General features: G+C 42.9%; 1 protein-coding gene across 1 annotated transcript in view; it reads right to left on the bottom strand.

Annotated features, from left to right (window-relative positions):
* The window catches only part of zgc:77375 (uncharacterized protein LOC402927 homolog), a 30,779-nt gene extending 25,946 nt beyond the window's left edge, over positions 1-4,833 (bottom strand). The window contains exon 1 of the mRNA XM_052018258.1: positions 4,629-4,833. Coding sequence (XP_051874218.1) covers positions 4,629-4,736 — 108 coding nt within the window. The 5' untranslated portion in view covers positions 4,737-4,833. The remainder of the gene's footprint in view (positions 1-4,628) is intronic.
* Positions 4,834-14,574: the final 9,741 nt, after the last annotated feature.

Raw genomic sequence — 14,574 nt, 5'->3', positions numbered from 1 at the left:
GAATAAGGGAATCAGAATTTCCTGAATAGTGTCATCCTGTATTTACCTTACAAAATGGCCTAATGGTTCCTGCACCCTTTGTCTTCATGTTATTTTTAAGAACTTTCTGAATTTACATACCAAGTGGCACAGAAAGTTGTCTCCTGAGTTTAGAGCACAAATATTTCTTTAACATCATGGATAATTGTTAATGCAGTGTTTATCAATTTCTTAGATCCAGAATGGAACAATTTATATTGTGCCTTCTCATTCAAGTGCCTATTGTTTTCAAATATTTTTAAATGTATAAATTTGTTTTATTTACGACTCTTTTCTCTTCCTTGATCTCTCTTTTCAGTCCAACCTTTTTCCCCTCCCTTAATTCTCTTTCCAAATCCGATCTGACTCTAACTCACCCACCTTATCAACCCTACCTCTGATTCCTCCTCAGTTCTTTAACCTTGCTGAGGATTCCACCACTCACCAAGGCCCCAGATGACCTGTTGTACACACCATGCAGTCATCAGTTCTCAATTCTAGAACTTTACAGCCCAAAAATTCTGATGAGACAAACTTTCTGACCTGTGTCAAGCAGTTTATCCTTCACAGTAAAGGCCGACCAAGAATGTACAAACAGCAAGCTACAGCTCATCCTTTCTCTACTTCCAAATTATGCACATCTCAAATTTTTGTATGGACCTTAGGCTAGAAGAGTTCAAGCTCACAGATACACAAATTAGTCTCTTGTAAACCACAAAGCAACAAATGTCATAGAATCATAGAGGGGTTACAACACAGGAGGCCATTCAGCCCACCATGTCTGTGCTAGCTCTCTATTGGAGCACCTCACTGGTTTCAACCTCCGGCCCTTTCTTCATTGCCTCACCATATAGTTGTATAATTCCCTCCTGGTGGTCACAATAGAACCTGTCTCCACTATATCTCCAGGCAGTGCAATCCAGATTCTGACCACGCACTGCATAAAAAAGTTTTTTCCTCATGTCACCCTTTCTCTTTTATTTTGCTCTTGTGTCTGCTAGTCCTCGACCGCCCCAACCCCCACCAATGTGTTCAACTTCCCACTATCTACTCTGTCCAGACCTCTAATCCTTCCCTTCCCTAAAGAAAAGAGTTCCAGCCTTTCAGATCAGTCTGTGTAACTCTAATCCCTCAGCCCATTCTCGTAATTTTTTTCTAGACCCTCTCTAATGCCTTCACATCTTTCCTATAAAGAGGTGACCAGAATTGAACACATTACTCCATTTGAGGCTGAACCAGTGTTTTAGAGCCTGATTTCCTTGCATTTATACTGTGTCTCTATTCAGCCAAGAATTGTACATGCCTTATTAACCACCTTCTCAACCTGCCCTGCCACTTTCAACGTTATAAACATATCCCCAGGTATTCTGCTTCCGCAGACCTTTTAGAACTGAATCCCTTATTCTGTATCAGGATCAGGTTTATTATCACTGACATGTGTCATGAAATTTGTTGTTTTGTGGCAGCACCTTATTACTCTGTACTGTTATTGTTTTTACCTGTACTACATCAATGCACTCTGTACTAACTCAATGTAACTGCACTGTGTAATGAATTGACTTGTACAATCGCTATGCAAGACAAGTTTTTCACTGTACCTCAGTACAAGTGACAATAATAAACAATACCAGTACAGTGCAAGACACAAAGACATAAAAATTACTGTAAAAGTTACAAAAATAAATAAACAGTGCAAAAGAGGAACAACGAGGTAGTGTTCATGGACCATTCAGAAATCTGATGTGGAGGGGAACAAGCTGTTCCTAAAACGTTGAGTGTGGTTCTTCAGGCTCCTGTACCTCCTCCCTGATGGTAGTAACATGAAGAGGGCATGTCCTGGATGGTGAGGGTCCTTAATGATCTTGAGGCACTGCCTCTTGAAGATGTCCCTGATGATGGGAAGGATTGTGCCCATGATGGAGCTGGCTGTGTCTAAACCCTCTGCAGCCTCTTTCGATCCTGTGCATTGGAGCCTCCATACCAGGCAGTGATGCAACCAGTCTGAATGCTCTCCACTGTACATCTGTAGAAATTTGCAAGTCTTTGGTGACGTACCAAATCTCCTCAAACTCCTAATGAAGTAGAGCTGCTGGCGTGCCTTCTTTGTGACTGCATCAGTGTGTTTGGCCCAAGATAGGTCTTTTGAGACGTTGATGCCCAATAACTTGAAGCTGATCACCTATTGAGCTACTTACCTATATCTATTGAAGAGTTACTAACTAATTAAGCAATAATGCTATAAAAGTTTCAGATCTCCAGTCCCACAAAATGGAAATAAAACACAAAAGCTTGGAGTTGCCTGGGTTTTGACAGATAGTTTTCCAATACTTGGGGTCCCAGGTGGAACCCCACTGCAAAATTTTTTTTTAAAAAGTATATTACAAATAAAAGGCTAAATGATAGAATGAAACTGATACAATGGGGGAAAAATCATATTTTTAGATGGACGATGAGAAAAGGAGAAACCACGGGACAGAAAATGATTTGGCAAGAAAGAAACAGAAAGTTACCAAAAAAGATCATCCAAGCCAATCAGTTTCAAGCCAATGCAATTAGATTATTTAACTTAAAAGTTAACTGTTCAGAGGGAAGTAAAATGAGCTGTGGTTGTAAAATAAGAAGCCCATCTAATTGTCCATTTCCTGCCAGGCAGATTAGATTAAAATTAAGCATTTTGTGCATTTTGGGTAGGCACGGTAGTGTAGCGGTTAGCATAACGCTATTACAGCACCAGTGACCTGGGTTCAATTCCCGCTGCTGTCTGTAAGGAGTCTGTACATTCTCCCTGTGTCTGTGTGGGTTTCCTCCGGGTGCTCCGGTTTCCTCCCACATTCCAAAAGTGTACCGGTTAGGAAGTTGTGGGCATGCTATGTTGGCGCTGGAAGCATGGCGACACTTGCGGGCTGCCCCCAGAACACTCCATGCAAAAGATGTATTTCACTGTGTGTTTCAATGTACATGTGACTAATAAAGCTATCTCCATCTATATTAAAATACATGCTGTTATCAAATTGCAGATGCCCAATGTTAATTATAAGGAGCAGCATCACAGAAGCACTTTATTAAGAATAAAGTGCTCATTTTAACACAGCAGACCTGGTAACATTTTATTAGAAGTAAATGTCTTAAAATATATAGGCTAGTTGCACCCTCGCTACAAAACTTGATGAATGGAATCTCACCTGGAAATTATTTGTAGGTGCATCGTGCACAACTCAGTTCATTTTGCTGCGTGCAGCCTTAAAATAAAACCACTGTTATTCCAAGCAGATCCTCAATAAGACAGATTTTGGCCTGGAATTGGCTAATGTACACAGTAGACACACACCAATTTCAGCCACACAGCTCAAGCGACCCGGGGTAATTCCTCACCCAGCGTACTGACTGTGTGGAGTTTCTACAGGATCTTGTTTCCCTAATCCTAAAGCTGTCCTAGTAGTCCAATGGGCTATTAAAAATAGCCCCTAGGATCGGTGGGGGGCGGGGGAGAGAAGGGTTTGTTGGGAATGTGTTACAGGGAAAATAGGTTACAGGGAAATAAGTGGGGGAAAGGAACGGATGAGAGTGCTCTGAAAGCTGGCACATACTCGATGGATAAACAGTGTCCTTCAAAGTCATAAGATAAGATAAATACGGAAATTACTGATTTGAAGTACAGTATTAAGGATTTCGACATCCATATATTACTTGCATCAAGGAAGATTAGAGACACGCTGCTCCCTTTCCTATCAGAGTACCGGATCATCATTTCCTTTCTCTGACAGTTCAGCCAATCGATAGAAAGAAAATATCGTCAGTAGCAAATGCAACATCACGAAAGTGGTCTCCACATAAGAACTTGTACGTATATTGTACCGTTAATGTGGTAAAAACACCCCGAGCCTTTACAGCAACGTAACGAGTCAAAAGTTAACATTAAGCCATTAGACAAAAGAACAGATGGCTGGTAAAAGAGGTGTCATGTAAATAGCGAAGAAGTCCCCAAAAAGAACTGGTTCACAGCAAATGAGGAAATGCTGCTGCTGTCAAAGAATTCGCGACAAGCAATCTGAAACAAAACCGTACACATCTTCAGTGCGTTTCATCGAATGAGTCAACAATGGTAGCACTGACTGGGCATTTTTTAAATGATCACGTTAACTTCAGCACTTGCTGTGCAGCCTGTGCAATTAATTACAACTTTAGCGTTGACTCAATCATTTGTTAACTCCATATACCTGGAATAATGGAATTTATCTACCGCCTGGAACTACAACTTTTTAAGAAAAGCAGCTAAGAAAAAAAAATCAAACTGCTGGAGGAACTCAACGGGTCAAGCAGCATCTGTGGAGGCAGAGGGATAGTCGACGTTTCGACCAGATTTCAACATCCGCAATCTCTCGTGTCTCTATCTAGATGAGGTATTTTAAAGATATCAAATGAATGTCTACATATGTAAAGCATATTCTTTATTAAACCGTTCTATTGTTTTCTGAATAAATTGCAGGATTTCCTTCCTGCACCGAGGGACAATGAATGCCTAACAGTGGACGAATGACAGCCTATTTACAGGAACATTCATGCCCCGGGTCACTATTCTTTCCCCTTCCCGCGTTACTTGCAGTCGTTACCTGAGATCCTGCCGTGCCGCCCATAAGCCTGGAGCATGCTGGTGGTACTTTGTTTAACGTCCTCAGCGACGCCCGAGCGACCCGGCTCAACGAAAGCAATGCGCTCATTCTCTGGCGCCTCTTGTGCGCGCCAACCACCGCACCAGCTCACCCAGCGCCCGAGCTCATTATTGTGCTCGCCGCTAACTGGCGCTGCGCCTATCAATCCCTCGCCCTCACGTCACCGCCCCTCGGCTGATTGACAGCTCAGCCCTGGCGGCTTCACTTGCAGCGCCTCGTGGGGCATCCCAGGCAAGCGCAAGCTCCCCCACCCCCACCAGTGCAAGCGAGTGAGGGCATAAAGCCTTTTAACATCACAGCTGCAAAAACAAATCCTGTTGCAAGTCAGGAGGGACACAGCATATCTGCATCACAGCACCCACCCGTGCCACTCAACCCCAACCCAATGTAATTTGTGGAGGCATAGATCACATTAGCAGTTTTGTAAGTGAGTTGAGATCATGACAATACTGATTCAATCAAAAATTAAAGCGTTCATGGATCGAGATGCGGCGGTGACCGATCTTCCGTCGAGATGGAACCTATCCGAAGGCGAAAGCACTGTGAACACAGACCCTGTAGGTGAAAATATATAATAGGCAACAGCTCGGCGTGGTCGCTGATCAGTTTGACCACGTTTCATTTTCAAATAATTGTCCCCGTGTTCTTGTATATTCCAAATGGAACGGACGAACATTGGTGACTTTTAAAGGTACAGTAATTGAAATGCAAAAATACCTGCAAATCTGAAATAAAAACAGAAAATACTGGGGTGGGGTGGGAGGATGTTGAGCGGATCAGGTAGCATCTGAGAAGAGAGAAACAGCTAAAAGGTTAGACTCGTTGACTTGGAGCATTAACCCTGTTTCTCTCTCGATGAATGTTGCCTTAACTGCTGAGCGATTAACCTTTTCTAATTTTTAAAGATGTGTTTATGTCACCATTCACGGTACAAAGCATTTAAATCTTTTAAGCAAATGGTATGGTATTAGCATAACAATTTCTTTCGTTTGCATTGCAAGAGCAACGTCCGAGAGGTTTTGACACAGGTTCCATTCCCTCAGTATGCAGTGGCGGGAAGGCTTTAAATTCGGGCTATTGTTTGCAGAGGCTTTGTGGCAGCTTCACCAGGTTTCAGTGAGTCCCCAACATCTATCCTGGCCCTTGGAATGTACCGCCGTGCAACATTTGGTTGTGGGCCAGTGAGTTTCAGGCTGGCCAAAGTGCATCTTTCACCAATTCGAAAATCTTCTAACAGCAGTTGATGTTTGCCTCAGTGTGTATCCCTGGGAATAGCTCGCAGAGTGTAGTCAGTATGGGATAAACTTCAACAGAAACCAACAAATGGGCGGCGCAGACTCGTTGGGCCGGGAGGGCCTGTTACCACGCTGTAAATAAAATTTAAATATAAAAAAAATTAAGAAGAGACAACTGCATCCCTTTTCATACCTTCAGACAAACACAGTTATCAGAAGGACATGGATGATAGTCTCATTCCCACCGTAGCCAGCTCAAGAGTAGCGTGCATTGGTGCTGAGACTCTGGCTGTCCATAGAACATGGAACAGTACAGCACAATACAGGCCCTTCGGCCCACCATGATGTGCCAACCTTTAAACTTCGCCTAAGACTATCTAACCCCTTCCTCCCACATATCCCTCTATTTTAAATTCCTCCATATGCTTATCTAGTAATCTCCTGAATTTGACCAATGTACCTGCCTCCACCACCGCCCCAGGCAGCACATTCCATGACCCGACCACTCTCTGGGTAAAAAACCTTCCTCTGATATCTCCCTTGCACTTCCCATCCATTACTTTAAAGCCATGCCCTCTTGTATTAAGTATTGGTGCCCTGGGAAAGAGGCGCTGGCTGTCCACTCTATCTATTCCTCTTGATATTTTGTACACCTCTATCATGTCTCCTCTCATCCTACTTCTCTCCAAAGAGTAAAGCCCTAGCTCCCTTAGCCTCTCCTCATAATGCATATTCTCTAAACCAGGCAGCATCCTGGTAAATCTCCTCTGCACCCTTTCCAATGCTTCCACATCCTTCCTATACTGAGACGACCAGAACTGGACACAGAGAGTACTGTGGTCTAACCAGAGTTTTGTAGAGCTGCATCATTACCTTGCAGCTCTTAAACTCGATTCCACGACTTATGAAAGCTAACACCCGATAAGCTTTCCTAACTACCCTTTCCACCTGTGAGGCAACTTTCAGGGATCTGTGGATATGAACCCCCAGATCCCTCTGCTCCTCCACACTACCCAGAATCCTGCCATTAACTTTGTACACTGCCTTGGAGTTTGTTCTTCCAAAGTGTACCACCTCACACTTCTCCAGATTGAACTCCATTGGCCACTTCTCAGCCCAGCTCTGCATCCTATCAATGTCCCTCTGAAATCTTCGACAATCCTCTGCACTATACAGAACACCACCAATCTTTGTGTCGTCTACAAACTTGCCAACCCACCCTTCTACCCCCTCATCCAAGTCATTAATAAAAATCATGAAAAGCCGGGGTCCCAGAACCGATCCTTGTGGGACACCGCTAGTCACAGCCTTCCAATCTGAATGCACTCCCTCCACCACAACCCTCTGCTTTCTACAGGCAAGCCAATTTTGAATCCACACAGCCAATTTTCCCTGGATCCCATGCCCTCTGACCTTCTGAAGAAGCCTACCATGTGGAACCTTGTCAAATGCCTTACTAAGATCCATGTAGACCACATCTACTGCACTACCCTCATCAATCTGTCTGGTCACCTCCTCAAAGAACACTATCAGGCTTGTGAGACATGATCTGCCCTTCACAGAGCCATGCTGACTGTCCCGGATCAGACCATGATTCTCCAAATGCCCCTAGGTCCTATCTCTATGAATCCTTTCCAGCAGCTTGCCCACCACAGACGTAAGGACTATCCCTACTACCTATTTCGAATAAGGGGACAACATTTACCACCCTCCAATCCTCCGGTACCATTCCCATGGACAACGAGGGCTCAAAGATCCTAGCCAAAGGTTCAGCAATCTCCTCCCTTGCCTCGCAGAGCATCCTGGGGAATATTCCATCCAGCCCTGGGGACTTAACTGTCCTAATATTTTCTAACAGCTCCAACACATCCTTTCTCTTGATATCAACATGCTGTAGAACATTAACCTTACCAACACTGTCCTCAGCGTCATCAAGGCCCCTCTCCTTGGTGAATACTGAAGAGAAGTATTCATTGAGGACCTCACTCACTTCCACTGCTTCCAGGCACATCTTCCCACCTTTGTCTCTAATCGGTCCTACCTTTACTCCTGTCATCCTTCTGCTCTTCACATAAGTGAAAAATGCCTTGGGGTTTTCCTTAACCCTACTCGCCAAGGCCTTTTCATGTCCCCTTCTTGCTCTCCTCAGCCCCTTCCTTGCTACCCTATAATCCTCAAGAGCCCTACCTGATCCCTACTGCCTAAACCTTATGTATGCTGCCTTCTTCTTCCTAGCTAGGTGTTCCACCTCTCTTATCACCCATGGTTCCTTCACCCTGCCATTCTTTCTCTGCCTCACTGGGACAAATTTATCCCTAACATCCTGCAAGAGATCCCTAAACAACGACCACATCTCCATAGTACATTTCCCTTCAAAAATGTCATCCCAATTTACACTTGCCTTATAGCCTCATAATTTGCCCTTCCCTAATTAAGTATCTTCCTGTCCTCTTTGCCCCTATACTTGTCCATGACAATGCTAAAGGTTAGGGAGCGGTGGTCACTGTGCCCCAAATGCTCACCCACTGAGAGATCTGTCACCTGACCCGGTTCATTGCCTAATACTAGATCTAATATGGCATTCCCTCTAGTCGGCCTGTCAACATACTGTGACAGGAATCTGTCCTGGACACACTTAACAAACTCTGCCCAATCTAAACCTTTGGTACTAAGCAAGTGCCAATCAATATTTGGGAAGTTGAAGTCTCCCATGATTACAACCCTGTTATTTTTGCACCTTTCTGAAATCTGCCTCCCGATCTGCTCCTCAGTGTCCTTGCTGCTACCAGGAGGCCTATAGAATACTCCCAGTAGAGTAACGGCTCCTTTCTTGTTCCTACCTTCTACTCATACTGACTCTAGAGAGGATCCTGCTACATTATCCACCCTTTCTGCAGCTGTAATAGTATCCCTGACCAGTAATGCCACCCCTCCTCCTCTTCTCCCCCTCCTCCCTGTCCCTTTTAAAGTACTGAGATCCTGGAATATTCAGTATCCATTCCTGCCCTGGTGACAGCCAAGTATCTGCAAGAGCCACAATATCATAATTCCATGTACTTATCCAAGCTTCAGTTCATCACCCTTATTCCTGATGCTTCTTGCATTTAAGTAAGTGTACTTTAGCCCATCCACCTTTCTACTTTTATACCCTATACTCTGCTTCTCCTTCCTCAAAGCCTCTCTATATGTTAGATCTTGCTTTAATCCATGCACTTCTTTCACTGACCTATGAAGGATCTGACATGGAGGACCCTTCTCACCACCAGCCACACCTGTTTGAAAGTCTTGGTGAAGAAACATTATGTCAAAATGACTTTCTGCTCAGGGAACCAGCAAACAGAATCCATCATTTCCTTTTCCCACAAGACCTTGAAGATATTTCTTGCAGACCATTGCTTGACTGAGCTGTGATCAAAGACCTTCAGTACAAACATTTCTACGAGGCTCAGGCAGTTTAGCATACTCAGGCTGAATGGCACATTCCACGGCCACATGGTCAGACCATCCTCTGCATCAGGCAGAAGCTCGGGACATAATGACACTTGCTGTTTATGTACCAATGCAGAGCTTGAAATAACTCCACATCAAAGAATAAGGACCACATTGAGTACATTTCCTTTCTCTGGAGATTTATACATCATGGGGAAGCAGACTTGAAGGACCCAGTAACCTACTCTTGCTCTAATTCTTATGCTCTAAATTCTTATGTTTTTATTTCTCTGCAGACACCATCCATTTTTAATCTTCAGGTGAAATGGTTTGTATGACTGCTACAGCACAGGAGATGGGGTTTGGACTAATTAGGTTCTGTTCCACAATCAAGAGGTATTGTTGCTCCCACTATTCCTATTTCTGCTTCACCTTGGCTCTGTGCTCCACCCAGTTCTCTGTGCTTACCCTGGCTCCCCTGAATCATATTCCCAACAGCTTCAGATAATTTGAACTGACGTTGAAGTGAACTGAAGATCATCAAGCCAACTGCCAGAGAACATGACCTCACTTTTGCTGCCATTCACTCTTTCCCCACCACCAGGCCACTTCAAATTGGTTCCAGATACTCATCTGTGACTGACACACGTTCTGAGCAGAAGATCTGAGTATTGACCTGGATGCCTCTGCAGCCCGAGATCATCCGCACTCTTATGCATGTGTCCTTTTTGATCGATTCAGCCAAAGGCGCAGTATGACACAAAGAAGGTATAGGAAAGTGAGCAGCCTCATCTAACTCCAGATTTGATTGTGAAGCACAACTAGTATTTGAAATAACAATAAGGAAAGCTCAAGAGTGTTTGAGCAGACCGAGGCAACATGCCTTAAGAAATAAATATTGGATTTGGAGGACAGTGGTTAGATTATAAGAAGACATTGCACAAACTAGACTTGTATCAAACATTAAGTAGAATTTAAAAAATAAAGATAGAAAGGAGGAATTGATAGGGTTGATAGAAATTATTTCCACATTTGATGAATTGAGACAGGGGAGGGTGGGGGCATAGCCGGAAAACTTAGAACCAAGCTTTTCAGAAACAGTTAGAAAATACTTCTGAACACACAGGTGATAGAAAATTTCAACTCCTCCTCTGCAGGCGGCCTATTCCATGGGGCCTCTTTTTGTTCTCAGTCAGCGTTGTTCCTAGCCTGCTGTGGGTCTAGAGAAACAGCTACAAAAGTCCACATGCCTGGCCACAGCAAATTATGGCTAAAGTTTAGGCATAAATATTATCCTTCTTCAGCCACAGCACCTTGAGAGCTTTAGAAATTCTTACATTTTTCAAGTACCAAACAGCATCACTTTTCCACAACTGTCTCTCCTTCTAATTAATCACAAACCTGTGAATAATTAATAATCCCTTTGTATAGCTTAGTTTGGGGATAGTGTTTCTGCAGAAAACACAACATGCAGGTCAAACTTGGCACTGCTGGTATTAAACTTAAAATATGTGAGGATCAACAAGTTTTGGATAATTCCAGTATGTGTGAGTGCTGTAAACTCTCCCAATCATGGCAGACAGCACAAGTCACACTAAAAATGTGTGGGGATTTTGTGCTTACATTTCCAGCAAAATTGGCACCTGTATTACCCATACAATGACCTTTATGGCTGACCCAATGAAAGCAAAGGAACAGTTAAACAGTTAAGGACAGTGACCCTGAAGCTGCTATTATATATTCCCCAATATGTATCATATGACTAACTAAACATACACCTTTTAAGAAAGTAAAAAAATTAAAAAGGTAACAGATTTCTTGAATGTTCCTTGATTGTAGGGCCACTTAATATACTTTTAGTGTCAGCATTTTTTTTGGTTATTAATTTATGCATTTTATTGTCTTAACTTTGTCAGACAGATCTTTCATTAACCCTGCATATTTTAAACTTTGCCTGAACTATAGCAAGCTCACAATTGAATGCCTTCTTCTTTATAGTTAGCTTTTCATGGATTTTTCCAGATAATTTTGCAATTAAAAAAAATTGTACTGAATTATAAATGAAACTTTTGGAATTTATTGAATGATACAACTACTTAATTAGGTTTTGATAATTGTATAAAAAACAGCACATGAAATCCAACATTGTCCATTAAATGCATGCTCTTGTCACATGCACAATTTATAAGACTAATGATAGAATTAATTTCAACAATGGGCTTTTAGATGTAGACTGCAACTTTAACATAGTAAAAGGATTCAACATACTTCACAGGAACATCATCAAGGGGATTTTGGCACTGACCCACATTAGAGCAAGTGGGCAAAAACTTGGAACTAATTCAGGAAGGAACGGTTTAGGGAAGGAATTCCAAAGTTTAGAGGCTTGGCAGTTCAAGGCATCATTGACAACGGTACAGCAATCAGCAAAAGGAATGCTCAAGAGGCCAACATTTGGAGGAATACTGATTTCTTGGAGAGCTGTGGGCAGGAGTTTACAGACTCAGAGAGGGATGAGATCACAGAGAGGTTTGTAAACGTATTTGAGAACTTAAAAATCGAGATACTATTTAACCAGAAGCTTATGTAGGTCAACAGTCAAGGGGGTGATAAGTGAGTGGATCTTGGTGCAAGTCAAGGCACAAGCAAAAGTTTTGGAAAATCCTTTAACATGGAAGATAGGAAAAGGGAGACTGGCCAGAATTAATCGACCTGAAATGTTAAGTCTATTTCTCTCTCCTCAGATATTGCCTGAGCTGCTGAGTATTACCAGCATTGTTTTTATTTCAGATTTCTAGTATCTTCAGTATTTTGCTTTTGGATAAGAATAGTTAAGTAATTAAGGTGTGGATGAGATCTTCGGTAGTAGATAAATTGAGGCAAAGGCAGAATCGGGTGATGCCATGGAGGTGCAACTAGGTAGCCTTAGTGATGGTGCAGTTTTGTAACCATATCCCAAATCAGTCAATAAAAAGTCTGGTTCTTCTGCAAATAGTTGCCAGAAAAAAGGACAAAGTCAATGGTCAGGGCATGGAGTCAAAGACAAATGCAAACAATTGAAAATCACACTGACATAGTGTTAGATCAAGGTTTTCCACAAAGCATAATCTTCATCCAGGACACTTGCACTTCTAGCTATATCGCCAGCACTTTTTCACAGTAACTTAATTTACTGCAATATCAAGGGGTGATATTAAGAATAATATTAATAAGCCCTTTTAACTCAAGTATTGGTATTTGTGTTGAGAACTTGTTGATAATCAATTCTATATTGCATTTTACTAGCTCAAATTTGGGTCAGCTTGAAGACTTGAATCACCCTCACAGCTCTCCTGTGCCTAATGCTGGTCCTCCTTTATATGTTATTGATCAAAAATGGTCAGTATTTTAGCTGAAAGATTATAATTCACGCTAGAGGCATTAGGCGGGATCTTGCAGAGGTCGATTGGGTGAGATTGTTTGCTGGTAAAGGAACGACTGGCAAGTGCGAGGCTTTTAAAAGTGGGATATCAAGAGTCCGGGGCAGCATGTTCCTGCTAGCGTGAAGGGCAATGCTGGCAAGTTTAGGAATCCTGGTTGATGAGAGATATTGAGGCCCTGGTCAGGAAAATGGAGGCATACATTGGGTTTAGGCAATCAGGGACAAGCAAATGTCTTGATGACTATAAAAACTGTAGAAGTACACTCGAGGGAAATCAGGAGGCCAAAAAGAGGGTCTGAGATGGATGTGGCTGACAGGATTAAGGAAAATCCCAAGAGATTCTATATGTATATTAAGAGTAGAAGAGTGGCTAAGGAGAGAATAAGATATTTATTTATTAGTCACAAGTACATCGAAACACACAGTGAAATCTGTCTTTTGTTACTGAGAATGTGCTGGGGGCAGCCTGCAAGTGTTGCCACTCTTCCATCGCCAACACAGCATGCCCACAGCTCCTAACCTGTACGTCTTTGGAATGTGGGAGGAAACCGGAGCACCTGGAGGAAACCCACGCAAACACAGGGAGAACGTACAAATTCCTACAGACAGCTGCCGGAATTGAACCTGGGTTGCTGGCGCTGTAATAGCGTTACGCTAACTGCTACACTGCCATGCTGCTCATAAACAATAAGGCACTTATGACCCCGATGTGATTCAAACACGCAGCCTTCTGATCTGGAGTCAGATGCGCTACCGTTGTGCCACAGGTCTCCGTAAAGATAGTAATAGCCAATGTGTGGAGCCACAGGAGATGGGCAAGGTTTCTAATGAATATTTCTCATCAGTTTTCACTGTGGAGAAAATGACGGATGCCTAGAAATGAGGGAGAAGAGTGATGATGTGCGTGATGATGAGAGGGAAGGAATTGCAGAGGCCCTTGCAGAGATATTTACTTCATCTTTAGCCATGGGTGAACTTGCGGAAGACTAGAGGGTGGCTAAGGTTGTACCATTATTTAAGGGCAAGTTACTGGAAGGGATTCTGAGGGACAGGATCTATTAACATTTGGATAGGAAAAGTCTAATCAGAGATAGCTAGCACAGCTTGGTGCGTGGGAAATTGTGTCTGGCAAACCTCTTAAGAGTTTTTCAAAGAGGAAACCATGAGGATAGATTAGGGTAGGGCAGTAGATGTTGTCTATGTGGACTTTAGAAAGGTCTTTGACAAGGTCCCACCTGGGAGGTTTGTCTGTAAGGTTAGATCGCATGGGATCCAGGGAGAGATGGCTAATTAGATTCATGATCGACTCGATGGTAGGAGGCAGAGAGTAATAGTCAAAGGTTGTTTCTTGGACTGGAGGCCTGTGACTAGTGGTGTGACCTTTGTTTTTTATATAAATGATTTGGATGTACATGTACAAGTAAGTTTGCTGATGATGCCAAAATAGGTGGTATTGTAGACAGTGAAGGTTATCAAAAATTACAGGGAGATCTTGATCATCTAGGTAAGTGGGCCAAGGATTGGCAAATGGCTTTCAATTCAGCTAAGTGTGAAGTATTGTTTATTGGTATTAAAACCAGGGTAGAACTTTTATGGTTGGACCCTGGGGAGTGTTACGGAACAGAGGAACCTAGGACTACAAGTACATAGTTTGCTGAAAGCAGCGTCACAGGTAGATAGGGTGGTGAAGAAGGCATTTGGCACTCTGGTCTTCATCAGTCGGGGCATTGAGTATAGGAGTCGGGACGTTATGTTGGAGTTGTACAAGATGTTGGTGAGGCCGCACCTGGAGTAACGTGTA

This window comes from Pristis pectinata, chromosome 6 (assembly GCF_009764475.1).
Source record: "Pristis pectinata isolate sPriPec2 chromosome 6, sPriPec2.1.pri, whole genome shotgun sequence".
Lineage (NCBI taxonomy): Eukaryota > Metazoa > Chordata > Chondrichthyes > Rhinopristiformes > Pristidae > Pristis > Pristis pectinata.
Note: the sequence above shows the minus strand (reverse complement) of the source record. Positions and strands in the feature narration are given on the sequence as shown.